The sequence below is a fragment of the Mya arenaria genome, chromosome 14, assembly GCF_026914265.1.
Source record: "Mya arenaria isolate MELC-2E11 chromosome 14, ASM2691426v1".
Lineage (NCBI taxonomy): Eukaryota > Metazoa > Mollusca > Bivalvia > Myida > Myidae > Mya > Mya arenaria.
In genome coordinates this window covers 6725312-6752174 of record NC_069135.1, presented here as the reverse complement: position 1 = coordinate 6752174, position 26863 = coordinate 6725312, and the positions used below count along the sequence as shown (strand labels likewise).

The following is a 26863-nucleotide window of genomic DNA, read 5'->3' as shown; positions in this document are numbered from 1 at the left end:
AGTGCAGTGAACAGGAAGCACAATTCTATTTCAGCTAATTACAGAGTTACTGCTCTTTGTTACTTTTTCTTGTCCCGAGCATAACTTGAAAACTATTGGATGGAATTTAATAAAACGTCATACAGTGATGGATCATAATGAGAGGAAGTGCAGTGTACAGGAACTGCAATTCTATTTCAGCCAATTACAGAGTTATTGCCCTTTGTTACTTTTTTCTTGTCTGGAGCATAACTTGAAAACTAGATCCGGATGTGAATACAGAAACAAAGAGTGCTTGTGTTCAAGTATCAATATTTTATTAAAATTGAATGAAAAAGAAGCAAAAAATGTTCTTTTTGCAGAGAACTTGACTGAATTTGACACTCTATTGCAGAAATTGATAGTTTTCAATGTAAATATTGGAAAAATCATAGCTTGTGGAAGTCTGAAAATTAGTTGTTTGTAGCCGATTGACTCCCTGGCGTAAGGGTTATGTATTTGAACTCAATTTTGACAGTCGGGTCAATGGTCAACATGGTGTTTTCTTGTGATTATATTTTGTGTCTTGAATTGTTCTAGAGATGCCATGTCCTTGTTTTTCAATTGGGGTGTGTATAAAGTCAAAAGCCAGGTTAGTGTCTATATGAAACATATAGTAAAAATAACTGTGGTCTCACGCCTACTGTACTGTTTACAAAGGGAAGTAACACTGCGCGGAGTTTGATACGGAACAGCTTGGTTCTTAATGCAAAGAGTTCCGAATGCGGATTGGTATTCCGAGGAGCATTCGGATCTCCTCGGCCATTTTATCGAAAACAACCTCGGATGTAGTTGGACGGTTTACATACTGAAAAAGTGGTACGTTTAAGTCCGCTGCAAGTAGATCGCGTAGTAATTTTATTTAGCAGTTAAACTTTGTGACTTAACTCTTGGAATTCTTAATTATGTTTGCAATAATTCAATTCAATGGCAATCAATTTAAACTTAGATCAATAAATACAACTCTGAAACACTACATTTAATTAATGATATAATTCAAAATTTTACGAACTACTTCAACTGATGTACCTGCATACATCCGAGGTTGTTTTTGAAAAAAAATGGCCGAGGAGTTCCGAATGTCCGAGGAGACAATTTCATTGGTCGACATATATGTAACAACGATTGTGATTGGTTCAGATGTGGTTTGGTTCAGTAAAACACGAAGTTTTGGAGCGACAACACTGTTTGATAAAAAATAAATTAAAAAATTAATGTCTGTTTTGTTGGGTTTTGCATAAGGGTTTGCAGGTATGCATTCTTGGTTTAATTAATGTTTGACTGTATGATCGAAGTGATTTCACTGAAAGCGTTTGTTATACGCCATTTAGATAATAGGTGCTTGACACAAACTTTTTTAGTGTTCTAACTGGTTGAGTTTGTAAATCCGAACAGTTTATAAATACCGAAAACCTGTTAAATCACGCGTTTGTTTACCTCGATCAGTAATTCGATGATATAGATCGATACAGACAACTTAAAAACAAATGCAAATTTTCGTTAAGCTTCGGTGAGTATTTTTTTATAAATCCCTGTCAAACTCCTAAGGAGGTGAAATGTAAATATGCAGCACACGGGGGAATGATGTCAGATTTTAAATCACACTATAATCATTATCATGGGTAAGGAATTTTCTGATTTTTGAAGCAAGGGACACAACTCAAATTTTCTAAGATTAGATTCTGTTCGAGTTGATTCCCATTCCCATTGTGTGTTTGATTAGAAATGAAAACAAACTATGACAGAATCGCAATCTACTTTTAGATAAAATATAATTTTAAAAGCGATCGGGATTTACCGACTCCATTTTACTGAGTGAATGGTGATTTACTGTGCTTGAAATTAACGTTTTGCGTTTATGAATCAAAATATTTTGTGAATGTGTAGTTCAGCAGAGGCTGAGGTTTGAACCAAACATTATTAATGCCAAGTTTGAAGTTACTAGAACCAAAACTCGCAAAGATATTGTTAAATAACTGTCAAAACTGTTCGGATTTACAAACTCAACAAGTATGGGCTATAATTAGATATAAGGTCTCCAACGGAATAAAAACATGCTGAACAAACAAGAACACTGCTGCAAAAAAAAACGACCAGATCACGGTTATCTCTTTGTGGTCGCCATTTGAAAACATCAATCTGAGCTTTAACGCTTTTTATTTCAATAAAATCCCTCAAATAGCAAAGAAATGAGATTTTTTTTCACAATATGGCATTATTTGCAATCCATGTCATTTTCAATGTCCATTCTATTCATGTACACAAACATGATTTCTGGACGATTCTTACGGGTTTGGTATACTAAAATTGGGAATGTTTAAAAAAATCTTTTTGTCTGAACCAGTTATGCAGACCCTTGCTACATGTATTTTGAATAAGGTATAATTTAGTGGTCCCCTATCATCATGGTTGTTCAAATTATGCCCCTTTGGTCAAAACTGGCACTGTCCTGGTGGTCACAAGTTTCTTAAGAGACTTATTTAAGAAATATTTTTAAAATCTTGTTTCAAACCACAAGGCTCATACCTTTGATATTTGTTGTGGACTATCATATGATGATCGTCTAGCAAAACAGTTGAAATTAAACACCTGGGGCCAAAGCTGGCCCAACCCCTTTTCGCTTTTGACCTACTTTTTCATCTTTAAAGCTACAGCAATGAAATTTTGACCATGTGACTGTTTTGCAAACCAGCATCAATGTCGTCCTCGGATGACATTGACTTTAACCTTTTGGTTCAACTTTTTTATTTTTAAAGCTACAGAATGAAATTTTGACCATAATGAGTACAGTTTTGAAACAATTTTTTTTTTCGTCAGATGACCTTTACTTCGCACATATTAAAATAGTTCATGCAACTTATTTGCTTACAACACTTTCTGTCCTCAGATGTTGGACATGCAATGTTTTCAGCTAACCCAAACACAAAACTTGAACTAAATGTTTGTTACTTATTACCCATACATACATGCTCTGGATTGAAAATGACCACAAGAGCCATGCCAGTAGAGCATAGGCACTAATGGGCCTCTTGTTTTATTCATTCCTACAATTTCATACTCTTTGGTCCAAAACTTCTGAAATTTCGTACTTTTTTGGTTCAAATTGTGTATTTCACCTTTACCTTTTATTAATAGTTAGAAAATGGTAAATTATTTGTAGGATCTTTATTCCCCCCGACAAACAAAGTTTGATGGGGGTATATTGGAGTCACTTTGTGGTCGGTCGGTCCGTTTGTCGGTTTGTCTGTCGGTCGGCCCGTTGCAATTTACCTTGTCCGGAGCATAACTTAAAAACTACTGGATTGAATTGGATTAAATTTAATACATTTGGTAGAGCATAATGAGAGGAAGTGCAAAGTACAATAACCATAACTCTATTCTTACTTATTACTGAGTTATTGCCCTTTGTTACTTTTTTTGTCCGGAGTACAACTTGAAAAGTACTGGATGGACTTTATTGGAACTTCATACAATGGTAAAGCACAGTGAGAGGAAGTGTAGTGATCAAGAACCATAACTCTACCTAAACTAATTACTGAGTTATTGCTCTTTATTTGTTTATTTTTGCCGTCAAATGTTTTTCCAGACATTAACTTGCAAACTACTAGATGGAATTTATTAAAACTTTATACAATGGTAAGGCACAATGAGAGGAAGTACAGTGCACAAGAACCATAACTCTATTTCAGCTTATTACAGAGTTAATAAAACTTCATACAGTGATAGATCATAACGAGAGGGAGTGCAGTGAACAGGAAGCACAATTCTATTTCAGCTAATTACAGAGTTACTGCTCTTTGTTACTTTTTCTTGTCCCGAGCATAACTTGAAAACTATTGGATGGAATTTAATAAAACGTCATACAGTGATGGATCATAATGAGAGGAAGTGCAGTGTACAGGAACTGCAATTCTATTTCAGCCAATTACAGAGTTATTGCCCTTTGTTACTTTTTTCTTGTCTGGAGCATAACTTGAAAACTATTGGATGGATTTAAATAAAACTGTATACAATGGTACAGCACAATGAGAAGGAGTTCAGTGTACATGATTCATTACACTATTTTAGCAAATTACAGAGTTATTGCCTTATTCTGTATTCTTTTGTCCGGACAGTAACTTGAAAACTACTAGATCTGGAATTTCATAAAACTTTATACAATGATAAATAATAATGAGAGGCTGCGTTCGGGGGTATTTATCACCTTCAGTGATAGCTCTAGTTTTCCTTGTTTTCACTAGCTTACATTTTTAGCTTGACTATTGGAAGAATAAGAAGGGCTATACTATTCGCCCCGGCATCAGCATCCGGTTAAAGTTTTAGGTCAAGTTGAGATTTTCAATACCCTTTATTCAATTGAGTTAATACTTCACACAGTTGTTCAGCGCCATCACATGATGAGGTTGGATAACTCCATATTATCCTTTACACATATAATGGCCCCTGATTGACTATGGAACTTAGATTTAAGTTTTAGGGCAGGTTGGGATATTTATTAATAACTTCTATACCCTTCATTCAATTAACTAAATACGTCACACAGTTGTTCAGGACCATCACCCAATGAGGTTACATAACTCCATATTATCCTTAATGCAAATTATGGCCCCTGATTGACTTAGGTTAAAGTTTTAGGGCAAGTTAAGGGCAAGTTGGGATTTTAATAAAAAAAACTTCTATACCTTTCATTCAATCCACTTAATAAAATTCAAAATTATTTACTACAATCTTACAACAAGAAACATAACTCCATTTTAACCCTAAAAACAAATAATGGCCCTTGAATTTTTTTTATATTTTTAATTTCTTTTGAATGGCATATTTGTATACTATTAACCACTGTTTCATAATGGGGAATCAAGTTATTTAAATGACTTGCATCATTGCTCGGGCGGGCTGGTGGGAGGGCAGCATCAAGTCACCTTATGTATCGAATAATTTTAGTAAGGTTTGACATTAAAAGACCTATCTTGGTAATATTATATTGTATTCACTTAGTCAAAGCGGCATAGTCGAGCGCGCTGTCTTACGACGGCTCTTGTTTACAGAAGTTATTTCTACACACTAGATGTATAGTTTTTGTATATTTCATAACTTTCGGGGCTAGCTAAAACAAGAGGTTGGGAATTTCTCTTTAAATGGAATGGAAAAACATAAATATTTTTTTGGCAAAATGTGCCTAAAAGGTTAAAATTAATTACCGGTACTAATAAAGAACAGTTCATATGTATTTCTAGAACATAGACTTTTGCTTTGAAATGTCTGTTCCAATTTTTATGCAGTCAAAACAGTATGTTTAAACTGTTATACTAATATATAAATATATATATATATAATGAATATAATATTACAGTTTGATTATATTTGTTGATGTTGCCAATGATGTAATGTAATGTTTCTGTATATAAATAATATAACTTGTTACTCTGATTTAAAATTAGAACGAAAATGTTGAAGGGGGTGGGGGTAGGGTAATTAAAGTCTTGATAAAATTGTTATTTGACAGTTAACATCTTTTAAATTCTATTTTTGAATCTAGAAAAGATAACACACTATTAAATAACAAGCTGATCATGGTTTGAAGGTTTACCAGACAAATCGGCCTCTTACCAAATCAGCCCCTAGTTTAAAAGGTTACCTTTTGGCCCATACCTGTAGACGTTTCGGCCCCTTATTACGGAGACGTTTGGGCCCTTATTTTCATTTAGTTTTTAGCTCTACTGGCCAAAGGCCAGAAGAGCTTATGCGATGGTAATGTGTACGTAGTATGTGCATCTGTGCGTTCGTGCGTCTGTAAACAATTGCTTGTGAACACGATACAGTCTTCAGTTTTGATTGTATCTCGATGAAACTTGTATAGTATTTAGAGATCCATTAGAGCTGGGTTCCTTTCGAAAACCAGCCAGATCCGCCCATGCATGCCTAGATTATGGCCCTTGATAGTATAGAAAAATGCTATTGTGTAAACAATTGGTTGTAAACAATTGGTTGTGAACACGATACAGTCTTCAGTTTTTATTGTATCTCAATGAAACTTGTACAGTATCTAGATATCCATTAGAGCTCGGTTCCTTTCGAAAACCAGCCAGATCCGCCCATGAATGCCTATATTATGGGCCATGAAAGTTTTAAAGAAATGCTCTCTATTTTTAGCCAGGTCTGCATGAGCGAATTCTATTTTTAGCCAAGTTTACATGTACATGTAAATTCAAGTCAAGTTAAGGGAGACAATTTGCAAGTCTAGGATTTTGAGAGACAATTTGCTTTTTGCTTCTGCAGCTGATTTTGTGAATTACTCTGCCTTGTTCTTGTTGAAAGCCCAAAGGCCATTTTTTAGCTTTAAGTTCTGTAGTTTGCGCATTCATCTTAACAAAATTGGTTGTGAATGTTTAAGTTATGCACCTGATGTCATTACTGGCCACACCCAGGGTTCACAGGTTTGGTAAACATAAATCTGGAAAGGTTTAAGAATCTTTTTGTGTGTTCGTTGGATCCATCTCAGCACAATTGCTTGTGAATGTTTGTTCAAATTGATCAATGTTGTCCTAGGATGCCCTTGACTTTGACCTTTTGACCTTTTGACCAACTTTTTTTAACTTTTAAAACTACAGAAATTTTTACTATGAGTACAGTTTTGAAAGCATTTTTTTTTTTGTCAGATGACTTTTACTTGGCACATATTAAAATAGTTCATGGAACTAATCTGCTTACAATACTTTCTGGGCTCAGATGTTGAATGTGCTACGTTTTCAGGTAAGCCAAACACAAAACATAAATAAACCATATGTCTGTTGCCTTTTACCCATACATACATGCTCTGGATTGATATGACCACAAAAGCCATGCCAGTAGAGCATAGGCCCTTTTGGGCCTCTTGTTTCATTTCTTTTAAAAAAGCATAGAATCTCGTTTTTTTTTTTATCTGAAAAGAAGTTTTAATGAGATATGTTTATTCACATAAAGCCATAATGCATAAAAAATATTGATAATAAAAATAGATTTAAAAGGAACACAAATATACATGTGAACATAGACATTTATTCATGAGATTGTTTTTTTTATAAAGATAAATTGAGTTAAAACATAAATTTTTATACTTATTTTTTTTTTGAAATAATCTTTAAAATAATATACATAAGCATGTTGCTTATATTTACAATTGGTATAATGATATGTGTTTTATATCAAGTCACTATCTAAAACTGTTTCAAGGTCGCATGCCGTAGATGGCATCAACATTTCTCAAAAACTCCTCGCACGTAACCAGTTGCGAGTGTTATGAGTCCCACTTACCCATAATCCTCGCGTCAATGCCTACATACCGCTCTCTACAGGTGTCAGAAGTCGGAATTTTTTGACACTTTACAAGTTTATTCGTCTACACTCATGTCACCAAAAAATGTCAAAAAGTACACAGCAACTAAACGTTATAATTATTATGTATGCATTGAATATTGAAATAAGAGTATATTGGTATGGTTGAAACGTAAAGGAATATGGAAAAGCAGTTTACCACATGGAGGTTATTTGGACGCCCAATGTGCTAGTCGTGAATAATATGTTACGAGGATGTCAAACTCGTATTTATTATTTAGTTTTGACATTGAATAAATGTCCTTTTCACTTACTGTGGTTTATTATTCACGTCTCCCACTGAGTTGAACTTGTCATGGCCAGCCCCTTCTTATTCAGTAGCAATACATAAAATCATTTGAATAAACAAAATATGAATTTGTGGCCACGTAGCTTTTTATTTAATCATGTATTATCTTAGATTTATTGATACTTTAATAACCTGAAAATTTAACTTCAACTACGCTGTACATCAGACTTTATCATTTACTGTAAGTTAAAAAAACACGCTAATATAAATATTTCAATTTTGATAATCTTGATAATACCATGTCACACATGTGTGTGATTTATAATGTACTGATGCAACTATGACACATCATCATTATAATGCCCATTTTGGTTGTTCTACCTGAATATGTCCTTTGTTAAGAAATAAACATGTTTTCAATGTCAGAAATAGGTGCACATCCTGAATTTTCTATCTGGTGTTTTTTGAACATCTCACGGTTTGAGATTTTCGGGCTTGTTCATTTTTATCCAGCTTGTTCAAATATATCAAGATTACAGGCTCAGAAGGCTTGCTGTTCAAAAACCTAATGTCAATGACTGTAAAACTCCTGCAAATTCCTTGTTTCTCCTACTTTTTGGTAAATATTATTCCTTTTCTCCTCATTTTTAAAAGAAGTTCACTTGACAGCCTGAATAAACACTGGTCTTATCAGCATATCTGCAATAACTTGAAGATAGCAAAATTATGTAAAACTAAGAATTGTGATATGTGCAGCTGCTGCATAACAAAACATATATGGCAATAGGTTTACTTGGCTTATTGTTACTTCCCTTATTGTACACATAATTGACTGGACTGGAGCAGCATGTGGTGTTCTATTGAAACTGATAAAAGAATATTTAAAAATAACTATTTAAAAGTCTCGTTTATCATTCATTTCCTGTTAAGGAGATATTTAAAATACAATTTGTAATGTATTTATCATTTCAGTGTTGGGACAAGCTAGACCAATGACCCATCCACTCCATTTAATCTGGTGGATTGATATAAGTTGGCCGACCAGACTCAGGCACCTATCAGGCTGACTGTTGGCAAACCAGACTCGTGCCACTGCTTGGCTGATTCTTTTATACTAAGGTGCGTTTTCTGGACTGATTTGTATTTAACACCATAGGCGTCATAATGGCTCATAAAGAATGAAACTTATAATAATGTTATAATGGCTCATGGAGAATGAAACTTATAATAATGGTATAATGGCTCTCAGAGAATGAAATTAATAATAATGGTATAATGGCTCATGGAGAATGAAACTTATAATAATGTTATAATGGCTCATGGAGAATGAAACTTATAATAATGGTATAATGGCTCATAAAGAATGAAACTTAAAATAAAGGTATACTGGCTCATAAAGAATGAAACTTATAATAATGTTATAATGGCTCATTAAGAATAAAACTTATAATAATGTTATAATGCCTCATTAAGAATGAAACTTAAAATAAAGGTATACTGGCTCATAAAGAATAAAACTTAAAATAAAGGTATACTGGCTCATAAAGAATGAAACTTATAATAATGTTATAATGGCTCACGGAGAATGGAACTAATAATAATGTTATAATGCCTCATTAAGAATGAAACTTAAAATAATGGTATAATGGCTCATAAAGAATGAAACTTAAAATAAAGGTATACTGGCTCATAAAGAATGAAACTTATAATAATGTTATAATGGCTCACGGAGAATGGAACTAATAATAATGTTATAATGCCTCATTAAGAATGAAACTTAATGGCTCATAAAGAATGAAACTTATAATAATGTTATAATGCTGCATTAAGAATAAAACTTATAATTATGGCTCATAAAGAATGAAACTTGGTGCTATAACTCGTCTCTTCGACCACAAACCCTGCTTGTTATGTTGATGCCAATGCTCGGTGCGACTCGGGGCCCATCAGTGTAGGCTCTGGTGATGCCAAGACTCAGTTCAACCTTAGGGTTATGAAACTGTTGCTGGTGAGCAGTACTTGTTTGACCCCCCTTTAAAGGGTACAAACAAACAAGGGTACCATTCTTTATGGAATTTACCCTGTGATGTCCGAAATCGTCCGTCATTATAATTGTCAAAACAATCAGGGTCTTCGGTCGTAGACAGGAGTTTAAGACACAATTAAAGGAAGGTGTTCTTGGCATAGAAGCTGTTTCTGTTGACCATTGTTTGCCATGAGGAGAGTGAAGACTACTTTTGTTATGCCTTTTTAAGAATGAAACTTATAATAATGTTATAATGGCTCATGGACAATGAAACTTATAGTAATGGTAAAATGGCTCATTAAGAATGAAACTTAAAATAATGTTATAATGGCTCACAGAGAATGAAACTTATAAAAATGTTATAATGGCTCATAAAGAATGAAACTTACAATAATGGTATACTGGCTCATAAAGAATGAAACATATAATAATGTTATAATGGCTCACGGAGAATGGAACTAATAATAATGTTATAATGCCTCATTAAGAATGAAACTTAATGGCTCATAAAGACTGAAACTTATAATAATGTTATAATGCTGCATTAAGAATAAAACTTATAATAATGGCTGATAAAGAATGAAACTTGGTGTTATAACTCGTCTCTTCGACCACAAACCCTGCTTGTTATGTTGATGCCAATGCTCGGTGCGACTCGGGGCCCATCAGTGTAGGCTCTGGTGATGCCAAGACTCAGTTCAACCTCAGGGTTATGAAACTGTTGCTGGTGAGCAGTACTTGTTTGACCCCCCTTTAAAGGGTACAAACAAACAAGGGTACCATTCTTTATGGAATTTACCCTCTGATGTCCGAAATCGTCCGTCATTGTAATTGTCAAAACAATCAGGGTCTTCGGTCGTAGACAGGAGTTTAAGACACAATTAAAGGAAGGTGTTCTTGGCATAGAAGCTGTTTTTGTTGACCATTGTTTGCCATGATGATAGTGAAGACTTCTTTTGTAATGCCTCTTTAAGAATGAAACTTATAATAATGTTATAATGGCTCATGGACAATGAAACTTAAATAATGTTATAATGGCTCATTAAGAATGAAACTTAAAATAATGTTATAATGGCTCACAGAGAATGAAACTTATAATAATGTTATAATGGCTCATGGAGAATGGAACTAATAAAAATGTCATAATGCCTCATTAAGAATGAAACTTAATGGCTCATAAAGAATGAAACTTATAATAATGTTATAATGCTGCATTAAGAATAAAACTTATAATAATGGCTCATAAAGAATGAAACTTGGTGCTATAACTCGTCTCTTCGACCACAAACCCTGCTTGCTATGTTGATGCCAATGCTCGGTGCGACTCGGGGCCCATCAGTGTAGGCTCTGGTGATGCCAAGACTCAGTTCAACCTTAGGGTTATGAAACTGTTGCTGGTGAGCAGTACTTGTTTGACCCCCCTTTAAAGGGTACAAACAAACAAGGGTACCATTCTTTATGGAATTTACCCTGTGATGTCCGAAATCGTCCGTCATTATAATTGTCAAAACAATCAGGGTCTTCGGTCGTAGACAGGAGTTTAAGACACAATTAAAGGAAGGTGTTCTTGGCATAGAAGCTGTTTCTGTTGACCATTGTTTGCCATGAGGAGAGTGAAGACTACTTTTGTAATGCCTCTTAAAGAATGAGAAACTTATAATAATGTTATAATGGCTCACAGAGAATGAAACTTATAATAAAGTTATAATGGCTCATAAAGAATGAAACTTTATAATGGCTCACAGAGAATGAAACTTATAATAAAGTTATAATGGCTCATAAAGAATGAAACTTAAAATAATGTTGTAATGGCTCACAGAGAATGAAACTTGCAATAATGGTATACTGGCTCATTAAGAATGAAACTTAAAATAATGTTATAATGGCTCACAGAGAATGAAACTTAATGGCTCATAAAGAATGAAACTTATAATAATGTTATAATGCTGCATTAAGAATAAAATTTATAATAATGGCTCATAAAGAATGATACTTGGTGCTATAACTCGTCTCTTCGACCACAAACCCTGCTTGTTATGTTGATGCCAATGCTCGGTGCGACTCGGGGCCCATCAGTGTAGGCTCTGGTGATGCCAAGACTCAGTTCAACCTTAGGGTTATGAAACTGTTGCTGGTGAGCAGTACTTGTTTGACCCCCCTTTAAAGGGTACAAACAAACAAGGGTACCATTCTTTATGGAATTTACCCTGTGATGTCCGAAATCGTCCGTTATTATAATTGTCAAAACAATCAGGGTCTTCGGTCATAGACAGGAGTTTAAGACACAATTAAAGGAAGGTGTTCTTGGCATAGAAGCTGTTTCTGTTGACCATTGTTTGCCATGAGGAGAGTGAAGACTACTTTTGTAATGCCTCTTAAAGAATGAAACTTATAATAATGTTATAATGGCTCATGGACAATGAAACTTATAATAATGGTATAATGGCTCATTAAGAATGAAACTTAAAATAATGTTATAATGGCTCACAGAGAATGAAACTTATAATAAAGTTATAATGGCTCACAGAGAATGAAACTTATAATAATGTTATACTGGATCATAAAGAATGAAACTTATAATAATGTTATAATGGCTCACGGAGAATGGAACTAATAATAATGTTATAATGCCTCATTAAGAATGAAACTTAATGGCTCATAAAGAATGAAACTTATAATTATGTTGTAATGCTGCATTAAAAATAAAACTTATAATAATGGCTCATAAAGAATGAAACTTGGTATTATAACTCGTCTCTTCGACCACAAACCCTGCATGTTATGTTGATGCCAATGCTCGGTGCGACTCGGGGCCCATCAGTGTAGGCTCTGGTGATGCCAAGACTCAGTTCAACCTCAGGGTTATGAAACTGTTGCTGGTGAGCAGTTCTTGTTTGACCCCCCTTTAAAGGGTACGAACAAACAAGGGTACCATTCTTTATGGAATTTACCCTGTGATGTCCGAAATCGTCCGTCATTATAATTGTCAAAACAATCAGGGTCTTTGGTCATAGACAGGAGTTTAAGACACAATTAAAGGAAGGTGTTCTTGGCATAGAAGCTGTTTCTGTAGACCATTGTTTGCCATGATGAGAGTGAAGACTACTTTTGTAATGCCTCTTTAAGAATGAAACTTATAATAATGTTATAATGGCTCATGGACAATGAAACTTATAATAATGGTATAATGGCTCATTAAGAATGAAACTTAAAATAATGTTATAATGGCTCACAGAGAATGAAACTTATAATAATGTTATAATGGCTCACAGAGAATGAAACTTATAATAATGTCATAATGGCTTATAAAGAATGAAACTTACAATAATGGTATACTGGCTCATAAAGAATGAAACTTGTAATAATGTTATAATGGCTCACGGAGAATGGAACTAATAATAATAATGTTATAATGCCTCATTAAGAATGAAACTTAATGGCTCATAAAGAATGAAACTTATAATAATGTTATAATGCTGCATTAAGAATAAAACTTATAATTATGGCTCATAAAGAATGAAACTTGGTGCTATAACTCGTCTCTTCGACCACAAACCCTGCTTGTAATGTTGATGCCAATGCTCGGTGCGACTCGGGGCCCATCAGTGTAGGCTCTGGTGATGCCAAGACTCAGTTCAACCTTAGGGTTATGAAACTGTTGCTGGTGAGCAGTACTTGTTTGACCCCCCTTTAAAGGGTACAAACAAACAAGGGTACCATTCTTTATGGAATTTACCCTCTGATGTCCGAAATCGTCCGTCATTATAATTGTCAAAACAATCAGGGTCTTCGGTTGTAGACAGGAGTTTAAGACACAATTAAAGGAAGGTGTTTTTGGCATAGAAGCTGTTTCTGTTGACCATTGTTTGCCATGAGGAGAGTGAAGACTTGTTTTGTAATGCCTCTTTAAGAATGAAACTTATAATAATGTTATAATGGCTCATGGACAATGAAACTTATAGTAATGGTATAATGGCTCATTAAGAATGAAACTTAAAATAATGTTATAATGGCTCACAGAGAATGAAACTTATAATAAAGTTATAATGGCTCACAGAGAATGAAACTTATAATAATGTTATAATGGTTTATAAAGAATGAAACTTACAATAATGGTATACTGGCTCATAAAAAATGAAACTTATCATAATGTTATAATGGCTCACGGAGAATGGAACTAATAATAATGTTATAATGCCTCATTAAGAATGAAACTTAATGGCTCATAAAGAATGAAACTTATAATAATGTTATAATGCTGCATTAAGAATAAAACTTATAATTATGGCTCATAAAGAATGAAACTTGGTGTTATAACTCGTCTCTTCGACCACAAACCCTGCTTGTTATGTTGATGCCAATGCTCGGTGCGACTCGGGGCCCATCAGTGTAGGCTCTGGTGATGCCAAGACTCAGTTCAACCTTAGGGTTATGAAACTGTTGCTGGTGAGCAGTACTTGTTTGACCCCCCTTTAAAGGGTACAAACAAACAAGGGTACCATTCTTTATGGAATTTACCCTCTGATGTCCGAAATCGTCCGTCATTGTAATTGTCAAAACAATCAGGGTCTTCGGTCGTAGACAGGAGTTTAAGACACAATTAAAGGAAGGTGTTCTTGGCATAGAAGCTGTTTCTGTAGACCATTGTTTGCCATGAGGAGAGTGAAGACTACTTTTGTAATGCCTCTTTAAGAATGAAACTTATAATAATGTTATAATGGCTCATGGACAATGAAACTTAAATAATGTTATAATGGCTCATAAAGAATGAAACTTAAAATAATGTTATAATGGTTCACAGAGAATGAAGCTTATAATAATGTTATAATGGCTCATGGAGAATGGAACTAATGGCAGATTTCACAAGTGCTAGTGTTACATGGACGGAATGTGTCCTGCTGACTTTTGAAATATAAACATGTTATCTTACTGATTTTTCATGTTGAAACAGAGGAAATAATCCTTAAACTAAGTGTATCTGTCATTTTTTATATAATTTTCATTCTTTAAATGGTTAAAAATATCAATAAAACAAGAGCATGTAAAGTGGACCACATTTCATCAACATATTTCAAGTTGTATTTTTTGCCATTTAACATTTGAAAAAAGTGCTGATATAACTCATTTTCTTTTATTAGTCATAATGAAATATGGATTCATTTTAATTTTTAAAATATCTTATATTTCCATAGATATGATACAATTTCAAATACCTTCCATTTTTGGCCGCTATGTGTTCGTTTTTCCCCACATAATCTTTAATACATGAAATTTGTAACATTTAGTAAGTTGTAGATGGTCATATATGTATTTACTTTAAAAGATGAATATAAATTATATTTCAGTTAAATATTTTTAGTTATTTATACTTGAAAAAAATAAAAATTGCTAATGTTATGGAAAGACGGATGCTAATGTGACAAAGACGGAAAATGTCCTGCTAGTGTTACAAGTAGGAGAGAACACCAGAATTGCTAATGTTACAGAGGACTGAAACTGCAATTAATACTGTTATATTGTACAAAACATTGAGCTTTTACATGTTTAATTATAATTAACCCTATCATTAATATTACAATTATGTTTATATTGCATTAAAACAATATTATATACATGTTTTACTATGTTCTACCATAAACATCTTCAGTTTCATTTCTTTTATTAGATGTATACATACATGTATGCATGTGAATATTAACAACACATATGCCCCCTTAACCCATTAGCTACTCACTGCTGTATGCTATGGTGCAATGTAACATAACAGCAAAGTAGGCAGATGTTGTGACTTTGTGCTTTTTCTCTAATACCTGGTTTACCCAACTGTCAACCTAGTAGTTAGTAGCTTGCTTGCTGCACATTTCATAACATGCACATTTCTGTATTGGGTTTGAGTATTTCTAGCTTATTCTTTTCTTTCTGCATAAATATGTAGATTTTTTATGTTATTAATACATTAACTGCTAGAAATGTTCCCCAGCCTGAAAGCTGACTGGTTAGCCAGGCAACCACAGTGTAAGTGGGCCTGGGGGCTCACCATAGCATTCTATGTTTTCAGAGCATTCAGGGTTCTCAATAACTTTTCAGTGAACAGGCCGTTTATAAAAAGTAACAGGCCCAAATTGGGAGGGGGTCTGGGCGTCCTCCCCCGGATTTTTTTTTATGTGAGCGCGTCATTTCCTGCATTCTGGGGTTATTTGAATGCCTTTTAAATCACCCCTTTCAAGTGCAATTTTATAAGTAATATCCCCTAAATATGCAGATACAAGTACTGCAGAGCAGTAGTTGTATCAGGATCTATATATATCATAATGCAATTATATTTATTTACCAAATTTCAACAACAAAATATCCATTTGAAAATTGTATTTTCAACACCATATACAATGTATTAACAAAACTACAATGCAATTGTACTGTGAAAATACATAAGGCACATTGAATTAATAAGAACAGTATTCATTACGCTTAACCCTGTTATTAACACATGTTACTGTCCTCATCTGATGAACTGGACGAGTAGTAGTCCCCCTCCCCCTCAACAAGTATCTCCTTGAGGACTGCCCGAATTTCCTCCCTACAAGGTGTGACTGTGTCCACCCAGGAGTCTCAGTCTGGCCACCAACACTTTGAGAAGCAGTCTTACTAGACTCGGTATTGGCACTGCAAGGAGTGTTATCACCATATCCAGCAGCTGGACCAGTCTGGTCATTGTGAGATGTTGTACTGCCTGAAATAATATAAAAATGCAGGAAATGGCACATTTTACATTTCAGTAATACCACTTTAACTTGGTACTGACATGACAGTTTTAAAATGTCAGTAAAATTTACATCAATGTCTCTTAAAATAAAAAAGGAAACAATTCACTTTCAATAAAAAATTAGTCAATGATTAGCTTGCTGCAAATGCAACTGAAATCAAAAGTACACTATCTTTTTTACATTTTTTTGTTTTGTTCAAAACACTTGCAATCAAAATGTTTTCTTATAAATGGGACACACTGTCTAATTTTGACATCATGTAGTTGCAAATTTGTATTAAAATTGAAGTTTAAGCAAAAATTTAAAAAATTACCTTACCCAACCCACTTTATATTTGGTGAGTCTTTAATATTGCTACGATTTTTTCATACAGAATAATGATAATGATAATAGAGTAAACTTACCTCCTTATCAAATCTTCGTAATAATGCATCTTGTACGGAATAACAACGATCAAAACTTCAAACAAAATAAACGGTGGAAATCGAACGTGAAACAATAAACAGAACACAAAATAAACGGTGGAAATCGAACGTGAAACAATAAACAGAACAAGAAATTCATAAATGCAACTGTTTTATTTCATTTTTATCTTATACTCACTCGACACAGGGTGAAAGAAATCGTGTATTTTTCTTTTCTTTATTTTAACTAGAATGAGACGCTTGCTTCCAAGCGTTTTATCAATCGTTTATCTACACGGACTAGTGAAGTTTATTAAACGGCGCCGTAAAGAAATATGCGGGACCGGGCGAACGCTAATCAAGTCGTATTTAAAAGACAATAATTTTTTTATTCATTGACGGATTTTAAAAATTTAAATTGTAAACGATTTGGGAACTTTTAATTTTTGTTACTAGGTGATTTTGAACCGGCCTAAATGCCATTTGAACCGGTCATTTTGGCCGGCGGCCGGTTCTTATTGAAAACCCTGAGCATTAATTGCAATCCAGCTTCAATAAATTGGTACATACAAAATTGAAATTAAACAAGTAGTAACTTCTTAACTCTTTTCAAACAACAGTTTATCAACATATACATGTACATGTAATTACTTCCATTTATTGGGAGCCTATAGCAAAAATATCGCTATAATTCAATAACTTGTATCGATCAAACAATAGTATTCTTGAAAAAAATCTAAGCTACCAACGCAAGAGAGATGAGCAGGCTTCAAAGTGTCAATAAGAACGTAACCACCCAGCTCCATAAGAGGCTGTTTATATTCATATAGATATCATACAATTTCAAAGACCGTCTATTTGTGGCCGCTATGTGTTGGGTTTTTTAAGATAGATATGTTTTCTTATAAATTTATATGATTAAGATGCTGCACAATATAATGTTGTCATAATAAAGGTGGACAAAAATCATAGTCTTCACTCTTAGATTATTTTTGTTTAATGAGTTCACAAAACTGATGAAATCTAGATTTGCCTCCTAATTTAAAATGTTTCATCTAGAATTGACACTGACTCCTTAAAGAGTTAACCATTAATTGACTGTAAACAAAGTCTGATACATAAAGCATATACAAAATATTATGAAACCTATATTTGCCTATTCTCAATGTTATAACCCTTTCTGTCTGTTCACATTTTCAATGTATTTTTTCTTTATAACAGCTTTAAAACTATTGAATTTTTCAACTTTTAACTTTACACACTCACTTCCAGTAACAATGTGTTTTTTCTTGACAAGTTTTATTATAAAAACATTTATAGTGTCAAGATTTATAGCCCTTTATAACCTACATGTATTAAAATTAAAAAAAAAAATTGATATGTTTTGAAAGAAATTCAATGAGACATAAATAAAATAATGGCAATATGACCTTGAAAATTCAAGAACCACAACTCTGACCTGTTGTCAAAGTGCTTCCCTTGATTTGAAAGAAAATGATTCAGCATAATAATATTAATCAATATATTATATATTGATAAGAAAGGTTTTGGATGAAATTAACAGTCATATTTACAATAAAACACTAAATATCATAACAGTCACATAGGGATTATATTTATCAATAGGCCAGGGTAAAAAATGAATATCAATATATATATAGCCTGTAATTCACACTAGGTTTTCACGTGCCGGTACAAATAGAAGGTAAATTTCGAGTTATTGAAATTCATGTAAGAGTCCAATGACTCTATTGTTTCCCAAGTATTGTGTGTATATTAAAAAGGTATAATTTTGTTTGCACTGGTGGATTAGCTTGGGAAAAACAGAATATCTATAACTGCTGGCTTAAACTATTAAGAGGCTATAATTTATTCCATTTTTAAATATCAAAAACCAGTTTATGGTTTCTTGAACCAACATATGCTAAATATGTTCAGAATACTTGTACAAGTAGTACTAAAGCACAATTTGAAGACAATTTACTATTTTGCAGAAAAGATGTTTGTTCCTGTCCAGTGTGTGGAATGTCTGTTCCAGCAGTTGATATTGAGCTCCATGCAGATCAGTGTTGTGAAAATGATCAACTCGAAGGCCTTGAGAAAGGGCCCGTAAAACACAAGTAACCAATTATTTTGAGTACCGGTACATATAATAAGCTGAATATATAAATTAAATGAAAAAAATGTAATGAGGTGTCTGTTGAAATTCTGTATTAAGTTAGTATCATTGTTTATCTCATTTAGAACACATGGCTATTGGCTAGCTTACAGTATGCCTAAAGGTATGGCCTACAATTCGAGAGGTGAAAGCGAAAAGGTTATATCTGCTTCTTTATTTAATGTCACTTAGAACCTTTTCGCATTCACTCCTCAAATTGACTGACTGCCTTTATGTTAGGCCAAAAAAAAAAAATGTCTTGTTTCTGGTCACATGCCTCAAAAAAAACAGGGTCGGTAGGTAGGTGTTTTTTTTATTTTTTATTTTTTTTTATTCAAACCTTTGGAATGAAATAGTATAGGTCACCAATTGTTAGTTCTGGATCAATCTCGAATAATTCAGAATCTGGCCGTACATCGGTCTGTAAAAAAATAAATATATGCAGAGCTTCACATAAATCTCTTTTATATTTATCCAGCAAACCCTATCTTCTATGTGAGCAGGACTAGTATTGCCTCAAAAAGCTGGGTGTTACAAGATAGGATTTGATGGATACACAAAGAAAATATTTATCATGAAAACACAAAATATGTTTTATATCTGGAGCTCTTTTTATCTAAATGACCACAGTTCCTACTTTATTTATTAAAAGCAAACTGATCAAATGACCCAGATAAGAGATCGCCCCTTCATTCTTCTATCTGCTTTAATTATAGTATCGGGCACCTAACTAAGTGTAATGTCAATGGTTCTTCATACAGAAAATTAATTTTAATCCTTTAAAACATTAAAAACGAAGGTCCAAAAATGAAACGTTTTAATATGACGTTCGGTATTTGAGAGAGACGAAGTATTTAAATCCATTCACTCAGCATAATGATTCACGCTTCGTCGGCATTATTTTGCCTTAATTCGTCCGATTCAAATAAACCTTGTATATGTGTATAGAAAGTCTTTGAATTACGAAAATGTCGGTGCCAAAACTGTCATTCTCGGTCGAGGCATTATTTGTTTTACGATGGCCCTTTTACGATATCTAAACAACCATACAACTTACCGAACATTTAGCTTCAAGTCGGACATTTTCTCGCTCGCCATGTAAATCGATGAAAAGACTTTTTATTGTTGTTTGCGAATGGGCAACTTTAATGACACTACAACCGTCGAAGTGCGAACATTTGTCTAGTTTTATGGCTATCAAATGCGTAACAGACGTCGTCTGCGCAGGGCCAGCCATCTTCGACACGGCCGTATAAAAAACACGTCACGAATATAATATTACTGTCGGATAGCGCGGTTTACTCTTCGGCGCCGGGACCGGGAATCCCGGCTCACTTTACGCTAATTATAAAAAACGGTCTTTACGCTATAAAAAAAAAACGGTCGGGGGTAAAAAGTAGGGTCGGTCGGGTGACCAGAAACAAGACATTTTTTTTATTTGGCCTTACCATAGCTGTAAATAAGTCATAAAATTCAACACACATGTTTACCCTAAGTTTTTTTACATGGTATTTGACACAGGTATTCAAAAAGTGCCTTTACTACCCTGGGAATAATATGTTTAAATGGAATAGCCCTGAAGTTTAGTTGTATCATCTATAAATTTCTATAAATGCAGGTCTCTAGAGGAGACGGTTACAGAGATTCGAGGTAAGCTGAAAAATAAAAACTGGACACTGTCTATAAGGCGCACCAAAATCATAGAAACAACAATGGAAATGATGGCAGATGCAGATGAACAGGATTTGGCGTCAGAGCTTATGGTCAAGTTCATAGGGGAAGAAGGGGTGGATGCTGGTGGTCTTCGAAGAGAGCTCTTTAGTCTTGTGTTTGAAAAAACTCCTCTCTTAGACAGAAATACATTTTCCAATGAAGCTTGTTCACTTCAACATGGAGAATATATTATTCTTGGAAAGCTTGTGTCTTTGGCATTTATCTATGGGCACCCTGGATTAAAGACATTGCATCAAACTATCATAAACTACATATTGAATGAAAAAACGCCAACTACAGAAATCCCTTTGGCAGATGTTCAGAATGCCACTGTACTGAGGGCTATAGATACAGTTAGGATCCTTTTTATGCCCCCGAAGGTGGGCATATTAAAATCGTGTGTCCGGGCTGTAACTTTCCCTTGTATGGACAGATTTTAAAATAACTTGCCACATGTGTTCCACATACCAAGATGACGTGTCGCATGCAAGACCCGTGTCCTTACCTCTAAGGTTAAGGTCACACTTAGGTGTTTATTCACAATGCTGCATACAGTCAAACCTGGTTGAACGGTCACCTGCTTTAAATGGCCACCTGCCTTAACGGGCCACTCCAAATTCCCCCCGTACGTTTTTACTATATAATGTACGTGCATTAAGCGGCCAACTGTCTAACGCGGCCACAACCACTAATTTTTGTCCCCATGAAGCCATATAATCACTAATTAGCGGCCACTAATCCCTTGTCACTGACACTTCCGCTTATAATTTTTTCCAATATACGGCTTTAATTGCGCATAGAAGTTTACGGAAAAGAACGACTGCCTCGGGTATCTCCGTCATCCAATGAAAATGAATATTGCATCACACGATTGCCATGCGTGTTTACTCATCGAGAAATCATGTTTATAACACGTCGGCGAATGTTTTGATCAGAATTGACACAATTAATGACACAATTAATACGATAATTAAATAATTAAGATAAGAAGTTAATTATTAAATACCGATAAAAACACCGGTTATTATGAATTCACAGTGTGCATTGTCATTCGACGGCGTGGAACGAGTTACGATTTTTATTCACTTCAATATTATTTTTTCTAAGTGCACGGATTTATATTTCTACGAACAGATTTTTACAATGCATTGTTCTTGATATTTTTTTTAACTTTCATTATGGCTGAAAAAAAGACTAATCGAAAGTGTTTGACTCTAAAAGAACGTGTCGAGTGTGTAAAGTTATTAGAAAACGGCCGTAATGCAAGAATGTTGCCATGGATTTTAACTGTGGACGGACTCAAATCAATTTCTTACTTAAGCGTAAGCGTGAAATTGTGGAGGAATATGAAAGCAATGGAAATCCAAAGGCAAAAAGACAGAGTAAAATTACGGGAAATGTGTATGCACATGTAGTTGTGTAAATGTGCAGACTGATCTGTGGTGTGTTTTGTTAATGCTTTGCATCAACATTTATTTAATATACGGACTACTTTAAAAAGTGAACTAAAAATGTGTATGTACATGTAGTTGTGTTAATGTGTAGACTGATATGTGGTGTGTTTCGTTTATGCCTTGTATCAACATTTATCTAATGTATTTTATTTATAAATTTGAAATAAAGTTTTTTATCTATACACATGTATTTGTATTCAACCTTCTTCAATAATATTGAAACAGATGTTGTTGATTGTGGTGTGAGATGGTGGTTAAGATACATACTCCATCTTTGAATAAAGCTAAAGTGGCGGAAATGTCAAACCTGGATTAAGTGGCCACCTGTCTTAAGCAGCCACTTTGATCATTTCCCAAGGGTGGCCACTTAATACAGGTTTGACTGTATAAGCACATAGAGTATTGGTTGTCTTGTCCGGGCTGTAACTTTCCCTTGTATGGACAGATTTTAAAATAACTTGCCACATGTGTTCCACATACCAAGTTGACGTGTCGCGTGCAAGACCCGTGTCCCTTACTTTAAGGTCAAGGTCACACTTAGTGTTTATTCACAATGGAGTGCTGCATATAAGGACATAGAGTATAGGTTGTCAAATATGGGTGGTATTTTTATGTTCAGAATGTCACATTCGGGGGCATTCGTCACTTACTGTGACAGCTCTTGTTTAAAATATTTTTATTGCTAAATAATAGCATTTTGTAACGAGAACCACTACCACTATTTTACACTTGAAAGGAGAGCATATTTTCACAACTTTGTGTGTCACATATTTTGGTCCCGAATATAAAACAAGAACCATTAAATGGATCTTATGAGCTTTAAGTATACTGCACAAGTTGCATAACTCAAGCTTATATTACAACTTTTTTTTCCATTTTTAAAATACAATAATGACTAAGTGCAATGAGAAGATGTGCAGTGCAATGTTTAGTATTAAATTGTAGAATTAAGCTGCAACTGATGATTTGTTAGAACTGCACTTTATAAAGCAACACTGTTTATCACCTGGTCAATGTTATGGTACACAAAGTAAGTGAGGGTATTATTAGAACTTGCATGTTGTCATGTCTCTCCGTTCATTCAATCCAAATTTCATTTTCTGTCCATATCTGTGTCAATCATGGTTTGATTTGAAAGTTTTTTGGCAGAAATGACCATCATAGTATAAGGATGTGTGTGCACATGACTCATGTCCTTCAAGGTCAAGGTCATAGCAACCTTTTGAACTTTAAGCTAATTTTGTTATAAAAGGCCTTACTGATGATGTGTCCAGTCCATATCTTTCTCATGTATGGTTGGTTTTTTAAATATTTTGGCAGAATTGACCACAATGATATGGGGAAGTGCCTTGATTTCATAAAATGTTCCATTCAGGCAGTTTTCCTGACACTTGGGCATACGGCATTTATCATATTCTGTGATAGCTCTAGTTTGATTTCAATTTCAGATCCAGAAAGCATCATCTAAGGAGGAGTATATGGAGGCAGCCATAGAAACAATTGATTTGTTAGAAAGATCAGGCTTCAACAAACCTCTAACACAAGATTCCTCTCAATCAGCAGTCTACACAGTTAAAGAGTACCACATTTTCTACAGGTGCTTTGGCCATATTAGACAGTTCATGGATGGTGAGTGATATAATAGTCATTTATATCATTTGCATGGATGTGTTGAATATAAATGTGTGCATTATAAATGTATCTTTCCTTAAGTCTGGACTTAATACAGAAAGAATCAATTGATAGGCAATTTCGTCAATACAGGGTCTTTATTTGTACTTTTCAATAATTTAATTTCATTTAATTTATTGGTTATGCCTTTATTTTTGATATGCAGGGCTGAAACTGCATGGAGTTCTGGATATAATGAGACTTCATCAACAGGAGGCAACACAGTTTCTGGGCGAAGCTACAGCTTTAACTGCAGAAGTGGTGAACAACTTTTACAGTTTCAGCTTTTCTGACAAAGGGGATCCAAACCGGGAAACGGAAGAGGCAATTGTATACAACTTTCGCCGTTTCATATGTCAAGTTGAGAGTAAGTTTTCCACACCAACATAACAACATAAGTTTCCTGAAAATGCATCCATTAAATGATAATTGTGCTCTAGCTGAGCTTTTCCAATCCCCCAACGTATGTCATCTATCGACAACTTCTTCTAAACACAGAACCAAATTGCTTGGCCCATTTAATTGAAACTCAACGGGGATTTTACTTTGTGGTGCCCTCTTGAAATTAAAATTGTTCAAAGACATTAATTCAATGTAGAACACTGGTTGTCATGAAAATTGAAAGGAAAAAAACTTGACCTAAACTGTAAGGCCTTCCCTTAAATATTTGGTGTGTATAATGATAGTGTAATTGTCCTATAAAGACCTTTGAAAGACTTCTTAAACTGCCAAGCACAGACCTTTGATATTTGATATGCAGTCTTGTGCAGTAACCAAGTTCTGCCCCTGGGTTAAAGCCCGACTCCCTCCAGAGATCTCATGTGACCTATAGATTTTCCAGGCATTTTTTCGATACTCTTACTGAAACTTCACAGCACTGTCCTTTTAAAAAGATTAGGTGGGTGAGACATTGTTCATATGCAATGTAGTCATATTGCGCAGAAGAGCAAAGTTAAGAATTAAAAATACTTCTCTTTTGTTTTTAGCTCAGCTGTAAACAACCCATATCAGTCTTATGTTTGTTTTCAACATTCTATACCTTAAAAAATCTTTTATAATTTGTGAAATATTTACTTCTTTTAAAGTATTTAGGCTTGTAATTGAGGTTATCTGACTGATAAATGATGTAAACTGATTTTCAATATGAACGTAAAGATTTAAAAGGAAATTTTAAAACAAATAGCACATTATGAAGCTTAGTTTCCTGATATTGGGGCCTTGTCCTTGTTATGTAGTCTCATAAAGACCCATAGGGTCTCAGATGTGCATTTCAGGGCTACAATGGCTCTATGAGTTGAGATTTAATTTAGTGATGTTCATTTCAGAAGGCCGGATCAGCTCAACTGTAATAAACATTTCCACAAAAACTGCTGAGGAAGACAGCATTCACGTTACCCTTGAGCTGGTGTTGCAAGCCTTTGTTGGTTGTCCAGGATTACCAAGAGACATTTCATCTGGACTAATAGAGTTCAATCATAACAGTTCAGCTTTGAGCCATGTCAACACTTGTGCCCCTAGTAAAACATTTCAAAATACATCAAAACTTTGATTTTGAGCGGACAATGCTGGATATCATTTTTGGATGTGAAGGCTTTGGCCAAGAGTAATGATCAACTATTAAAGTTAATTGTTACTGAACCAGAAGTATTTTTATGTTATCGAAGTGAGAGCATTTAGTCTCCGCTTTGTCTGTCTGTCCTTTAAAACTACTGATGGTGATTGAATTAAAACTTGATACATAGAAAGATGACAATGAGAGGAAGAGCACTGCACAAGAACCATAATCCTATCATGCATATATGTATTAAGTTATCTCCACTTAACAATTTCTTTCATAATTGGTGCTTGTTTGGGCCTTACCATTGAAAAAAGTTTAGGTTATTGAAATAAAACTTGAAATATAGACAGATGGCAGGAAAGGCAGTAAACAAGAACCATAACCTCCCATTCTTTTTTATAATGGTTGCTTGTCTTAAAGTTATCAAGGGATTGCAATCAAAGAAACTTGTAGATAGATGGAGATAAGAGGAAGTACAGTTCCCAAGAATGAAATCCTATCCTGCATATTTATTAAGTTATCTCCCCTTTTGTTTCTACATACTTGGTGCTTGTTCGGCAATATTATGGAATGTTATGAAGGGATTCAAATGAAACTTGGTATATAGTTAGGTAGCAATGACATAATGAAACATTTGAAGATCAATATCAGGTCATCATGCCAATTCCCTTTAAAATTAATTTTCAAGCCTGCCCATATCTTATCAGGTTATGGTTTATTTTCAACTTGTGTATAATAATTAGGGATGCAAACGAATGGCAAAATTGATATTCGAATATTCGTTAATTCTTTCGATCGAATATTCGATTACCAATATGAATGTATAAGAAGTGTAGTAAGCTACTGTTATTGTTTGCTTTAGTAATAGCCGGGGCATTTTAACCCTTCTTCGTCGTAGTCGGTATACGCGACGGACCTGATTTTTGCAAACATTAGCAATGAAATTCCCCATTTACAAAAAAATCTAACAAAAGCAATAGCTTTTAAACAAATTAAAACGAAAATTTCTATTCCACTGAAAAAGGCGAAGATCGTAAATTCCTGGTTGAATGTCATGATGCACCAAACGGGTCGTTCTACAGGCCGAGCGGCCTCGTTCTGGGATTGACATCTACTAAATATAACTATGGAAAAACCAAACCTACTCGGAAATAAGATAAATAATATAACGAAAATAACCCTGAATTTTGTCTCATCTATTGTACAACGATTACCTAATTTGCTATTCTATACAGTTACATTTCAAAGCACGAACGTTATATCGAAACATGGAAAACAGCAAATAACTAGCACATGTCATCCATATCATTAAGGCGATTTCAGCAATATTGCACAGCTAAATTGGCAGTCATGACACCACTTTAGTTGCCGATTTCGTATATTATATATTAATGGTCATTAGAATTTACCGAAACTAATTGAAAGTTGTTTGATGTCACTTGTCTTATAGCCAGTTTTTGTAAAATTACGGGTACTGTTTATAGTCTCCGACTA

At 34.3% G+C, this 26863-nt stretch overlaps 1 protein-coding gene across 2 annotated transcripts; it reads left to right on the top strand.

Moving 5' to 3' along the window:
- The first annotated feature begins 1234 nt into the window (after positions 1-1234).
- Positions 1235-26741, top strand: LOC128217015 (uncharacterized). Of its 2 annotated transcripts, XM_052923818.1 has the most exons (6): positions 1235-1269; positions 8594-8740; positions 18810-18935; positions 23589-23769; positions 23978-24178; positions 25137-26741. In XM_052923818.1, exons 4-6 carry the CDS (start codon positions 23619-23621, stop codon positions 25358-25360), a joined length of 576 nt encoding a protein of 191 aa, XP_052779778.1. In that variant the 5' UTR covers positions 1235-1269; positions 8594-8740; positions 18810-18935; positions 23589-23618; the 3' UTR covers positions 25361-26741. The 2 variants fall into 2 exon arrangements, with proteins under 2 accessions (XP_052779778.1, XP_052779777.1); XM_052923817.1 differs by lacking the exons at positions 1235-1269; positions 8594-8740; positions 18810-18935 and having other exon boundaries at positions 22957-23769.
- Positions 26742-26863: the final 122 nt, after the last annotated feature.